Source organism: Pezoporus flaviventris, unplaced genomic scaffold (genome assembly GCF_033815535.1).
Source record: "Pezoporus flaviventris isolate CSIRO_AGI_PZ_B2104156 unplaced genomic scaffold, CSIRO_AGI_Pfla_v1 ptg000007l, whole genome shotgun sequence".
Taxonomy (NCBI): domain Eukaryota; kingdom Metazoa; phylum Chordata; class Aves; order Psittaciformes; family Psittacidae; genus Pezoporus; species Pezoporus flaviventris.
This window is the reverse complement of record NW_026892555.1, coordinates 3,763,298-3,776,442: the sequence shown is the minus strand read 5'-3', so window position 1 is coordinate 3,776,442 and position 13,145 is coordinate 3,763,298. Positions and strand designations below refer to the sequence as shown.

At 38.7% G+C, this 13,145-nt stretch overlaps 1 protein-coding gene across 5 annotated transcripts in view; it reads right to left on the bottom strand.

Annotated features, from left to right (window-relative positions):
- TRAPPC9 (trafficking protein particle complex subunit 9) overlaps positions 1-13,145 on the bottom strand; it is a 495,602-nt gene that overhangs the window by 427,963 nt on the left and 54,494 nt on the right. For all 5 annotated transcript variants that reach the window (XM_061447664.1, XM_061447665.1, XM_061447668.1 and 2 more), the window contains 2 exons: positions 10,763-10,848; positions 1,571-1,697 (listed from right to left, as the gene is read on the bottom strand). In XM_061447664.1, the coding sequence (XP_061303648.1) occupies positions 1,571-1,697; positions 10,763-10,848 (213 nt within the window). The remainder of the gene's footprint in view (positions 1-1,570; positions 1,698-10,762; positions 10,849-13,145) is intronic.

The window sequence follows — 13,145 nt, the reverse complement described above, 5'->3', positions numbered from 1 at the left end:
TGGGCTGCATCAAAAGGAGCTGGACCAGCAGGTCCAAGGAGGTAATTCGCACTCTCTATTCTGCTCTCAGACCGCCTTGCATCTCTGCATACAGCTCTGGGGCCCCCCCAACATAAAAAGGACGTGGAGCTGTTGGAGCAAGTCCAGAGGAGGCCACAGAGATGCTGCGAGGGCTGGATCTGCTCTGCTCTGGAGCCAGGCTGAAAGAGCTCGGCTGATTCAGCCTGGAGAAGGTTCTGAGGAAACCTCAGAGCAGCTTCCAGTAACTTGAGAGGTCAAAAGAAAGCTGGAGAGGAACTTTTTACTATGGCACATGAGCATAGGACAGAGGGGAATGGCTTTAAACTGAAAGAGAGATTTAGATTAGATAACAGAAAGAAGTTCTTTATAGTGAGGGTGCTGAGGCACTAGCACAGGGTGCCCAGAGAAGCTGTGGCTGCCGCATCTCTGGCAGTGTTCAAGGCCAGACTGAATGGGGCAACCTGGTGTAGCAGAACCCAAACCATTCTATAAATCTACACACCTGCCATAGAAGACCACAGCTGACCCTCTAAAACATTAACTGTAGAAGGAAAGCACCTGCACTCCAATTCCTTACCAGACAATATATATATGCTCTATCTGTAGGAAACTTTGATACACTGCCATACAAACAGCCACCAAGTACAGAAATCAACTCCTCTACTTGCAATATATTTTAAGTACGTGGAACTAAAAGCAGACAACTACAGCACAAATGTTCTGAATGCTTTGATTCTATTCTGTATTCACCGAAACAGTTTCTGGAAAAAGAAAAGAAATAATATGAAGAATCGTTTTATGAGTAGACAGAAAAGCACTTAAGTAAAAATCTGTTAGCACAGTGTTTCTTCAAGTTCAAAGCCTTCTTCTTCTGGTGTTTAGCTTTATCAAAATGCTTTTTTCCCTGTAACTCTTTATTCCAGGAATCTAAAATTTCATGTTGTTAAGATGATTCAGTCCTAGTACATGTTGACTCTATCATCTTCACATATATCTCCTTTTCAAGGAGACTGATCGGCTCATCTTCTACAAAAGCTCTTTAATTCTCTTTACTTACTACAAACACCATTTTATTTAGGCTTATTAATGACACGATATCTCAACTGCAGCACACCGCACGCATCGGCTAAATTGTTCCTACAGAAACAATCTGCAAAAACTTGTCATCTTACATGAACATGGTTAATTAAGAAAAACCAACTGCAAGATTATCTTCTGCTTTCTTATGAAAAGGTTCAAGTAATCCTCCTCAGAAGCTTTCCAAATGAAAGTGTTAATAAAGGGGAGTTTGTGTTCATTACCCTTTTCTTCTCATACACGAGATATTGTAAGTATGTGTTCATTACTGCTGTTGCAAGCAAGCATCTTATCAGGCCATGTTTTTAATGAAGTCTCGTATAGAAAACATGTCTTTTTTTGGTTTTGCTTTAACTCAGTGAGGAGAACTTAGTGATAAATATATATGTGGTGTACTAATTTATGTAATCCACAGAGATGTAAAACACGCAGTTGTTTTGATAGAAAAAGAATGACTGAAGACACCCCTTACCATTGACAGTGATCTGCCCAGTAGTTTGAGGAACACCAACAAGAGTAACCGGGTAGAGACCAGATTCTGCAGGTAGAGAAAGAGCCGCAGGAAGAGATTCAAATTCTACTCCTGTTGTCAGGAGACCCTGGAAGAGGTCATATTACACAGATTAATCCATGTATGCTGTACACTTATCTTTTTATGATATGTACTTCTATTTTAATGCCTTGCACTACATCACCCAAACTTTTACGATTTATTCCCATTTGCTCATAGCAGTTACTTTGGCTTTTAAGTTCCAGTGACTGAAGCATACATCTAGAATCAGGGCAAGATTTGTATTCAACTGTGGAATGTGTTTCAGGATCTGAGGTGGGAATGAAGTAAGAAAAACTAATAACTATTTATATCCAAGCGCAGTAAAAAGAATGAGTGATACAGTCTGTATGGTGACAGTTTGTACCTGTGCTTAACTGTACCTATGACCTTACTTACATATTTGCTTATATTTTGGATAGTGGGAATCAAACATCAATACTGGCTGGAACGATTCAGAATAAGGAGGTTAAAATAATTATTGTAATAACTAGCCAATACAAATTAATACTGGATATGATGAAACAAAACTGATAGTATGTGACTGAACATGAATCCTTCCATGAGATTCACCCCACAGAAATCGGGGGAACATTCACATTAATACTGACTTAGCCGCAGTCTTCTTCATAATCATTCTGCTTTTGCTGCAGCTGAAGCAAATCTCAGAACATAAACAAAGGTGACCCTATACGCTCTCCACAACTCACTGTGAAAACAGGTACAGAAGGCTTTGTCAGAATATTTCAGTCCCAAAAGCACTGAGCTATCACTTGGCCAAATATCCAAATATATTTGAATTATTCAGGATTCACCTCAACTAAACACTTCCATGCAACTACTTAAAAGTCCTACAAAGAAAACAATGACAAAAACAAACCCCTCCAATGTCTTATTCAGTATCAGCTATAGCAAATGTAAATATGATAAATTGATAGGGACCTCTGAATATTATCTAATCCACCTACCTACTCTGAAATAGAGCCAACTCCACATTAAACATTCCCAGTATGTTTATCTAGGGAGTTTTAGAATGTCCCTCAGTGGTAGTGTCTAAGAGAGGATCAGGTAATTTAATGCAGTGGTTAAACTGGAAAGCCCTTCCAGTTCAAACTTTCTCCTAATACTGCATTGGACTTATCCTGAAACAAGCAATACACATCATTATTTTTCCGTTACTAGCCAATTCCCCAAATTAGCCAGTCTATCAAGCGCCTACAAACATATACAAAACACTACTTACAATGCCATTGTGAAACCACAGTCAGGTCACTTTTCTCAAATATGGGAAGCTCCTCATTAAGACATGGCCCTAATTAGCCCAGTTTTCCTTCAGGAAGGGGGACAGGGAAGCAGTGAGGTAGATTTCTCCTATGTCCTTACTCCTCTGCTTCACATCTTAATCAAGCTGGATGTCAGGACACATATTTATATACAACCATTTCACTTCTTGCAGTATAATCAGTCTTGTGCTCTTACTTAGTAAGAATTGGTCCCCCATCCTCCATTATCAAACTGAACTGAGGGGGTGCATGGGAAGACATTGCCCTGAAAGCCCTTTAGGGTCCTGTAAAGGAAAAAATAATTTGAAGGGTGGCTATAAACCAGCACAGCCTCAGGAAGTGCATCTAAAGTAGCCATATGTGCACATATACAGGCTGCCATCTGACCCCAAAGGTGCCAGTCAAAACCTTACTGCCCAGCTAAAAGGTTTGAGCTATGACAGCTATGAGCTCCCTTACTTACTGCAGGGAACTGAGGCTTGGAATGGATCAGAGAAACTGGAGAAACTAAAGATCACAACCATGAAAGGAAATAAAACAGGGAAATGACCTGAGAAAAATTAAATCAATGGTAATATTTTAAAGGCTAATGGTCAAGGCTCAGGAGAATCAGTGACTGCAACCCACGTGTCACAGAAAGCACCTTCATTGCCAAAGCGTTTAAGAGGAGCGTACTAACAGCAGACAAAAATCAAGATAAAGAGAGATTGTAATAGACAAAAAGGCACGTGAATGCATCTGGAGTACTATCACCCAAAACATGAATCTGTTTATGGACAAGAAGGAAGAGTTACTATTAAGAGTATTAAAATTGATGGTATTAAAATGCTTTAGTAACAGTCAAGGAAAAAGAAAATGCTATCTTCAGTGTATATGGTTCCCTAACCCCTGAAATGATATCAAAATGACACCCTTGGATCATGGTGATCACAATAACAGCATATTGATCACAGGTAACTGCTAAAGCAAAGTAAGTCCTCAGCACAGGGTATTTTTCTCACAATGCATTAAGAATGCATTCTCAGTCTATTCTTCAACAACAAAACCCATGAAAACGAAGAGATTTTCTATAGAACAAATGCAATGCAAATGCCAAAACACCTACACTAAGCACAAACTATGCCTGGACTAGAAATAAAACAGCTTCAAACTTATTATCCCATAAAAGAGAATAGAACATTCACTTCTTTCATCGTAAGACTTTTAGTATTCAGAAGAACTTTAAGTTTTTAAAGTAAAGGTATTACGAAAAAATAAAAACTCACTGAAATGGACAAAATCCAATATAAACCTCAATTAGGCTTCTGAGTTCCAGATATAAACTGAAATCAAGATACTTACCCTTAAAACTTAACCCACACAAATAAGTTTAAAAAGACAATGACAGATCTACAATGACGGAAAGACATTTTCAATATCGCCGTTTGCTGAATAGCAGGAATCAGCAATATTTGCCCAACATTGCCCTCTGGTGCCTAAAAATTGTTTAGATTAAGAGTGAAAATCAAGGCTGAAGTACTGTCATATCCTTTAGCCAAACATATCAGACACACAGAAGAAAGGAAATAAGTGTTAGATTTCTCTCCCCTAGAGTCTTATTCATTATTTCAAGTAATAATATTTATTAATTGCTTAGTAATCATTGCTCTTTCTGATCTTGTAGTAAAAGTTACCCAGATACAAGACTTTCTTCAGGGAATATATGAATCATACACACATGAAAAAAACCAATCTTATATTCCCTTGCATAGGGAAAAGCAGTTTAAAACTTACAAAGCAGTTTAAACTGTCTTAGTGAATATATGCATGCTATTATCACAGCATGTCTTTCAATCACTTCAAACCTCGATTTAGTTTTAGAGTCACAAAACAACTTGGATGTAAATGGTAGCATTTGGGGATGCTGTTAAAGCAATACGAGTACGTAACTGCTTTTTTTAGGCTTTACTTACCAATCCTGAAATACAACCATTCTTTTTTTAACGTAACACTGCCTTCAAAGTTAGTTTTTATGCTGAATGTACCTTATACAATGTCCTCAAATACTTTACACAAAATGGGTCAGAGGTTTATTTAAAGGAAAGATTTCCCTACTATTTCTAGTAAGGTTATTTTAGGCAGACCTAGAAAACACCAAATATGATCCTTTTTATCCTTCTCCCCCTCACCTTTCTTGTGCACATTTCTGCCCAATATAGCTTGAATTAAATGTAGTGTATCAGTAAGTAAATATACTCTCAAGATGGCAGAAGCAGTACAAAGATGTGTATTCACTAAAGAGTGGTTCATGGAAACAATTCAAATGATCACAAACTAAGTTATGGGACTGATTATAAAGACTTATCAAAATTTTAGATGGCATTTTTAAACCTTTAACGTAGAATTCTTTGCTAGATTGGAGTTTTGGAAGTTTACAAAAATGAAGTATCTAAAATTGAGTCTTACAGCATCCTTAATTAAAATGCCACACTTAAGATGTCTTCAAATAAATACAGGCCCCAAACAGAAGAACTACAGAACAAAGACTTTCTGTATGAATAATGATTTCATACTATAAATTACATTATCCCTATGGTGGAGCAAGTGGAGAGGAGGCCACAAGGATGACAAGGGGCTGGAACACCTCCTGTACAGAGATAGGCTGAGAAAGCTGAGGCTGTTCAGCCTGGAGAAGAGAAGGCTGCGTGGAGACCTCAGAGCAGCCTTACGTTTTTCGGCGGGTGGTATCGTATTCTCTTCCCTTGTTATTTTCTCTTGTCATTGTTGTCGTTGGTGGCAGTGGTGGTGATTTGTGTTGTACATTGTTTGCTGGACTGTTCTCGTCTCAACCTGTGGGAGTTACATTCTTTCAATTCTCCTCCCCATGCCTCCAGGATTGGGAAGGGGGAAGGGGGGGAGTGAGTGAAGGAGCTGTCTGCCTAGGGTTAAACCACAATAATATAACAAAGAAGTTCTTTACTGTGAGGGTGATGAGGCACTAGAAATGTTGTAGATGCCCCATCCCTCAAAGCCAGGCCGGACAGGGCTAGCACTACATGGACCTTGCAACGAGATGATCTTAATGTCCTTTCCAACGCTAACTATTTGATGATTCTATGTTTTGGGGTGGTATTTTTAGTTCTATAATAATTTATTAAATACCAATAATATTTATGAAACTCACTGCTCTGCATATATTGTAGCCTTTACAGAAACAAGGCTCTATCTGCTACAATAAGTGCAGAAAAAATCCTTTCACTCAAAAAATAACAATACCTCAAACTTTCTAAGCTTTTTTCTTTTATCCTCTTTTATATGAAACTTGAGAAACAAACAGGAAAAAGTAAAAACCTTAGACGACTTAACGCACCTTGCAATGCACCTTTACATTCATTTTCTATTAACAGCAGATCCCACTAGACCATACTTCCTTTAACTTCAAACGTTTGTCCTAGGATACAAAAACTTCCATCAGAGATTTCCCAGATTTAATTTTAAGGCCTGAAATCTGAAGATCATTTTTTCCTGGATAGAAAAAAGTCTTAGTAACTGCAAAAGAGATAGAGGCTCTCATTCACATACCTGAACAAGTTTATGCAGAAACCAATATTCCTGGGAAAAAAAGTGGTATATACACTTAGAGGCGAACATCACAGCTCCAGTGGGAGCCTTGTGTGGCATGGTTTAGTGGGAGGTGTCCCTGCCCATGGCAGGGCAGTTGGAACTGGATGATCTTAAGGTCCTTTCCAACCCAAACTATTCTATGATTATATTCCATGCTAACTTGGGTTCCACCACCAGGACAGCAAAAATAATCTGCTTAATCCACTGAACTCCAAGCTAGTTAGCCTCAGTTTTGTCACACACTATTATTTCAGATACCTGCCCATTTTTATTAAAGCACTTCCTCTGATCATCCCAATGGCCTCCCCAGCTTCACTTTATCAACTAAAATACAGTCATTGGACTGAATCCCTTCCATATTTAAACATATTTGTTTGTCATTCTACAAACACTATTGCACCTTTCAATGGATCAGTCTTCTAACTATACAGACAAAAAAAAACAAACATGAAATAGAAAACTAACACAGAAACTGGAAACACATGAAAAATGGCTACTTAAAGAGAGACCAAAATCATGAATATGCATGACAGGGAATAAACAGTAGGAACAAGAAAGGCAAAGAGCTTTGAGAACAATAAAACAAAAATTCCATCAACTCTGCATATAGTACAGGGCTCATCATCTAAGCAACACTGATCAAAGTCTTGTGTCCAGAGTCTCATGTCAAGTCTAAAAATTCAATTTCTTTTATTTCAGCATACCTCAATTAAACTACATGTACCTGGCATTAATAGTTCAAATCATTCAAAAACCTAGAGAAGTCTTTCAATGGGGAATCGTCCTCCTTAATGACTCGGGCTCAATACTAAGTTGTTTACCATCACAACTTTCAGCCATAAACCCCAAGAAGACACACTGGGAAAAGTATCACGGTAAAAGGTTGGATCAATGCTTCCAGCATTCATTTAACATTAAACAAGTAAGCAAACAGAACAAGAAATCAGAAATTGTAAGATAAGGAGGAAAATCAGAATAAAGGTATAAGACTATCGATTTCAGAACAGTTACATGATGATTAACAGTGGACAACAAAAAGGGTAAAGAACAAAGGCAATCAAGCAATGGAGAACTTTTAATACTGCCCATCATTGGAAACAAGCCTGAATGAGTTGTCATACTGCAAAGGTAAGGTGCCGAGTCAGAAGGAAAAAGGTTGTTTCAGACAAGCTGAAACTCCCACTAACTGACAGAAAAAGATACATTTGCTATGAATGATTCTGTGAGACTAATATAACAGAGTGTGATACACGATGAGAAATCAGACAACAAGGCGACATGAGGACCGCAGGCATGAGTACATGTTAATAATAAAACAAAACATCTTAAAATATTAAACAATGCTTTGAATTATTAAAATAAAACCAGAACAGTTTATTCTTGTGATAAAGTAATAACTATTCCCACATTCTAGAAAGCTCACAGATGATACTGGAAAACAAGAACAATCTAGGCTGGAAGGAAATGCTAAAGGTCCTCTGCCCAGCTCACTGCTCAAAACAATGCCAGCTTTGATAGTAGGTTAGGTTTTTCACTGCTCAAGTTTTGAAGATTTCTACAGGTGGAGATCCCATGCTCTCTCTGTGCAACCAGTTCTAGTGTATGATCACCCTCATGACTGGAAAAAAGGGAATTTTCTATTAGGAAAGTTTTCCATTGCTGCACCAACTCTGACTCTTACACTTGGCACCTCTAGTAAGAGTCTGATTCCATTTTTACTACACTTTCCCATTTGGGGATCAAGGAAAGCAATAGGAATTACCCCAGTATTCTTCTCCTCTACAAACTCAGCAGATGTAGCTCTCAAACCTGACCTCATGTGTCATACATTCCAGCCTGCCAATCATAGAATCATAGAATAGTTAGGGTTGGAAAGGACCTTCAGATCATCAAGTTCCAACCCCCCTGCCATGGGCAGGGACACCTCACACTAAACCGTCTCACCCAAGGCTCTGTCCAAGCTGGCCTTGAGCACTGCCAGGGATGGAGCATTCACAACTTCCTTGGGCAACCCATTCCAGTGCCTCAGCACCCTCACACTAAAGAACTTCCTCCTTATATCCAATCTAAACTTCCCCTGTTTAAGTTTTAACCCGTTACCCCTTGTCCTGTCACTACAGTCCCAATGAAGAGTCCCTCCCCAGCATCCCTATAGGCCCCCTTCAGATACTGGAAGGCTGCTATGAGGTCTCCACGCAGCCTTCTCTTCTCCAGGCTGAACAGCCACAACTTTCTCAGCCTATCTTCATACAGGCAGTGCTCCAGTCCCCTGATCATCCTTGTGGCTTCCTCTGGACTTGTTCCAACAGTTCCATGCCCTTTTTATGTTGAGGACACCAGAACTGCACACAATACTCCAGGTGAGGTCTCACAAGAGCAGAGTAGAGGGGCAGGATCAGCTCCTTGGACCTGCTGGTCACGCTCCTTTTGATGCAGCCGAGTATATGGGGTAACATCTTGGTAACATTGCTGGACTGACACAAGTATGTCAGTATTTCTATTGTACAGGGAGCTCAAAACTGGCATTGGTTCTAAAGACGCTGTCTCTCACATGCCAAATTGAGAGGAATAATTACTTTCCTCAACATGCTGGCTACAGTCTTGCTACCACAGACAAATCAAGCAAAATCAACTCATCTCTACCAATGAGCTGACATGAGCGCACAGCAGAATTTCTCAAAGCACTCTATTTATGGAGCACTGACTAAAGAGTTACGTTAATCACTTCAATTATTTGTATCCAGTTTGCGTGCCTGCTTCATCCTCTGCTTACCAATTAAATTAGAATATTAATTCAAAGACAGAACTTGATCACGCTAACAGTAAGAAGTATTGACGCTACTACAATTAATTTGCTCAGGGAATGGATGGAATGCACATCTATGCAAATAACTATTCTGAGTTCTTAAGTGTGTGTAAGCACTCATAAGAAATTTCCTCATTAAGAAATTACCCAAACACAAAGTTTTTTAAATATATAATTACATCATTACTTACACAATAGAAATTAGACCAGAAATCAAAATGTTCTTAAATAAATTCAGTCTTATATAGAGTCCTTTCTGACACAGAGCTTTAAAACTACTTTTTCTACTCACTCATAACAATTTGGATTGCCTCTGTGAGGGTTAGAGAAAAAGCTGCTGAAGAAATCAGCATGTCAGTTTCCAAGAATGAACTGTATTATGCTGTAAGTACAACCCTTGCGCATGTTCATTACCCATGGAAAAACACTTTATTATATGTGCCATATTACCGGTAATTTAAGTCAAATTTTTTGACTAGCCACTGCAGTAGACCTATCAATAAAGCAAACAAACAAAAATGCTGAGCAAATAAGCACATGCTGATTTCACTTAGAGAAACATACAATCAACTAAGCTGGAAAAGACCTTTAAGATCATCAAATCCAGTATTTACTTCAGCACTGCCAAGGCCACCACTAACCCATGGCACTGAGGGACTCGTCTACAAGGTTTGTGAACAGTTCCAAGGACAGTGATTCCACCACTGCCCTGGGCAGCCTGTTCCAGTGCCTGAGCACCCTCTCGCTGAAGATATTTTTCCTAATATCCAATCTAAAGCTCCCCTGCCATAGCTTGAGGACATTTCCTCTTGCCCTGTCACTTGTAACTTGGGAGAAGAGACCGACCCTACCTCACTCCATCCTCTTGTCAGGCAGTTGTAGAGAGCGATAAGGTCCCCCCTGAGCCTTCTCTTCTCTGACCTAACAATAGGCTCTAAGAGACAGGGTTTATTTTTTAAAGTAATATTAAAGGTAAATATTTAACATGAAGGACAACACTGGATTAGGACTGAGCGAAAATGAAGTTGCTTTGGTAGTTGGAGGACTTTTTACCTTTAAATTAGTTGGCATAAAGAGGATTTTCAAACTACAGTAGCAAATATATACTAATTATTAGGTTTGGGAATATATTTATTACTTGAAAACCAGTATATATAAATTATGTAGCATGAGTTCTAGTCAGTGCAGAAAGGTACAGAATTGATTTATGGGTCAGTAACAGTAAAGCATTTAAACACTGAGTGGCAGAGATTTTCACTTCAATACCTCATCACCAACAAATATGAGAAAATTGACAGTACTGCACTGTTGAACTGAGGTTATACTGAGGTAAATGGTTCTTTTAAACTAATTTAGAAAAGTCCATTTGAGAATTATTTTCCAGAAAAATAACAAAAAGTGGAGATTTGGAAAGATACTTACCATGTTTTCTACTCGAAGCTCAAAAGGCATAGGGTTGTACACCATCAACTGAACTTCACATACATCTCCCTGGACCCACTGGAACTCTACATGAAATGATTATAAAATTAACTTAATTATTAGCAATTAACCTAATCACAGTGTCATAAAAAGCCATCATCAGCTGAGCTGCCGGACTGCTGTATTACCCTATGTTTTAAATTAACATCTCCACATAATCTTCACAATCCAAATCCTGTTCACAGGATTTGCATATCCTGCACTGCAGGATATAAGATATAAATCACAGGCAAAGCAATGGGGTAAATAATAGTAATAGTGGTTCAAAAACCCAACATTACATTGGCAAAATTAACTCGGGCATCCATTCAAAGCAGTACTTACACATAGCCTTAATGTTAAACACTTAAAGTCTTATGTACTTGGAGTTAGGTACAGAGTACACATTAGAGCAACTACATGAGGAATGAACACAACAGGAAGAAGGAAACTGAAAATAATTGGCACAGCTGATGATATGGAGTAAATAAAAGATCCTTCTACATTAAGAAGGAAACAACTACTCACCAGCAAGATGCTACCTTAGTTTTCTCCTATTAATTTTCTTTGGGAAATACTAAATAGATGCTGTGGGAGGAGAAGATGACACTAGGATCTACAGATACAGATTTTCTGAGGTTGACAAAATGGGAGACTTAAGCATTAAGAAATCAGGGAACTTGTGAAAATATTTAAGTAAGATAATGAACAAAAATAGAGCAGGTAGTAAGATCAACTGAAAGCACACATTTCACAACAAGAGACAGAGGTTCTACTTTAAACACACTTCACCCTGCCAACCTCCAAATTTGTGTGGTTTTTTTGATTTAAAGAGGCAAGAAGTTTATGGAAGTGTTGGCAGCAGCAGGGATGCAAGTTCTAAGGAACTGCTCAATGCAGACAGATTATTTTACATCAGCACTTCATAACCTTTTCAGCCCACAAGGTTTTGTCTGCCTTCCATATTTCTTACAGTTAACCACATGCATCTGACATTCAGACTTAAACCTGAACGTGATGAGATCCTCCATACAAGCTGAGGACCTGCAGTCCAAATAAACAAAGGTGGTTTAACTGGTTTGGTTAAATAAATCATGACTATAAGCTAATCTATAACATTTGTGGATTAACCTTTACTAGTTTACTCAGTTTTAACATATGTTACTAACTCTTTTTTACTAGGATATTTGAAAGTGTCCAGTAAAAAATACATATATATTATTAAGACTGTAATTCACAGTTGAAACCATCTGTACTCTAATTGTGCATTCACAACCATTTACTACCTGACTACATTTTGCAAGCAGTATTAGAGAGCTCAGGGGAGATGTACTTAATGCAAATGTTTAACTGCAATTAATGCTAGTGGAAATTAAAAACATACATTCTGAGCTGTTAACAGGTTCTATTACTATGAAAGCTGAAAAGCAAAACTGGTGATTAAAACAAAACGTTCAAAAGCACAGTTCTAAGGGATGTTCTGTAAATTTCTTTTTATTTAACTGCTTATTAGTGTCCACAATGTCCTATGCATTCTGCAGTCCCCAAAAGATTCATTTACTCCTCAAAAGAGGTATAGTACAGAGCTTCAAAGAGATCTAAGCACCGAAGCCCCATTATGCTTGACTGAATCAACATAAGCACTTGTAGCAGCCAAAGTAGGCACTTCAGTCCTCCTAAATCAATTTCTACACTGTAAGAACTACCACAAGATTGGAATGTTTTTCCTGACAACGCTTTCATGAATATAACTGCGTAAAAAGTGATTCTGGAAAATGAGAAGAACATGTTGGAAACTATTGATTTCATCGAAGTATTAAACACAAACCACTGATTTATCTGGTACCTTAATCTGCCTTTCCTCCCAAAAAGAAAGGATTCTAGGATTATTTAAATTTTACAGATATGATCCCTGGAATATACTCCCTGGCAGCACAAGTGATTTTCTTCTCTGCCTTGCCAATCAGGGGTGCAGGCAGAAGTCAATCCATTATGCAGATGAATACCTGGCTTCAGGGCTCGTACAGTCACTGGAGCCTTGGTTTCTATGATCATGGTGAGTCCCTCAACAAATACAGCCTAATGGGGAGAGACAGGATTCACTACCAAGAAGCGCAGGAGAACCTTTGCTAGGGGCTTGGCTGACTTGCCAGTCTTGCTTTAAACTAATGAACTTGGGGGGGTAGTGTCCAATGACGTGACAAGTGCAGTGCCCTGCACCTGCAATGACATAACCAAAGAGCCCAGTACAGGCCAGGATCTTTAGATGGTTGAGGAGCAACTCTGTTGAAAGGACCTGGGGGTCCTGGTAGACAAGCTGAACAGGAGCCATCAGCACGCTGCT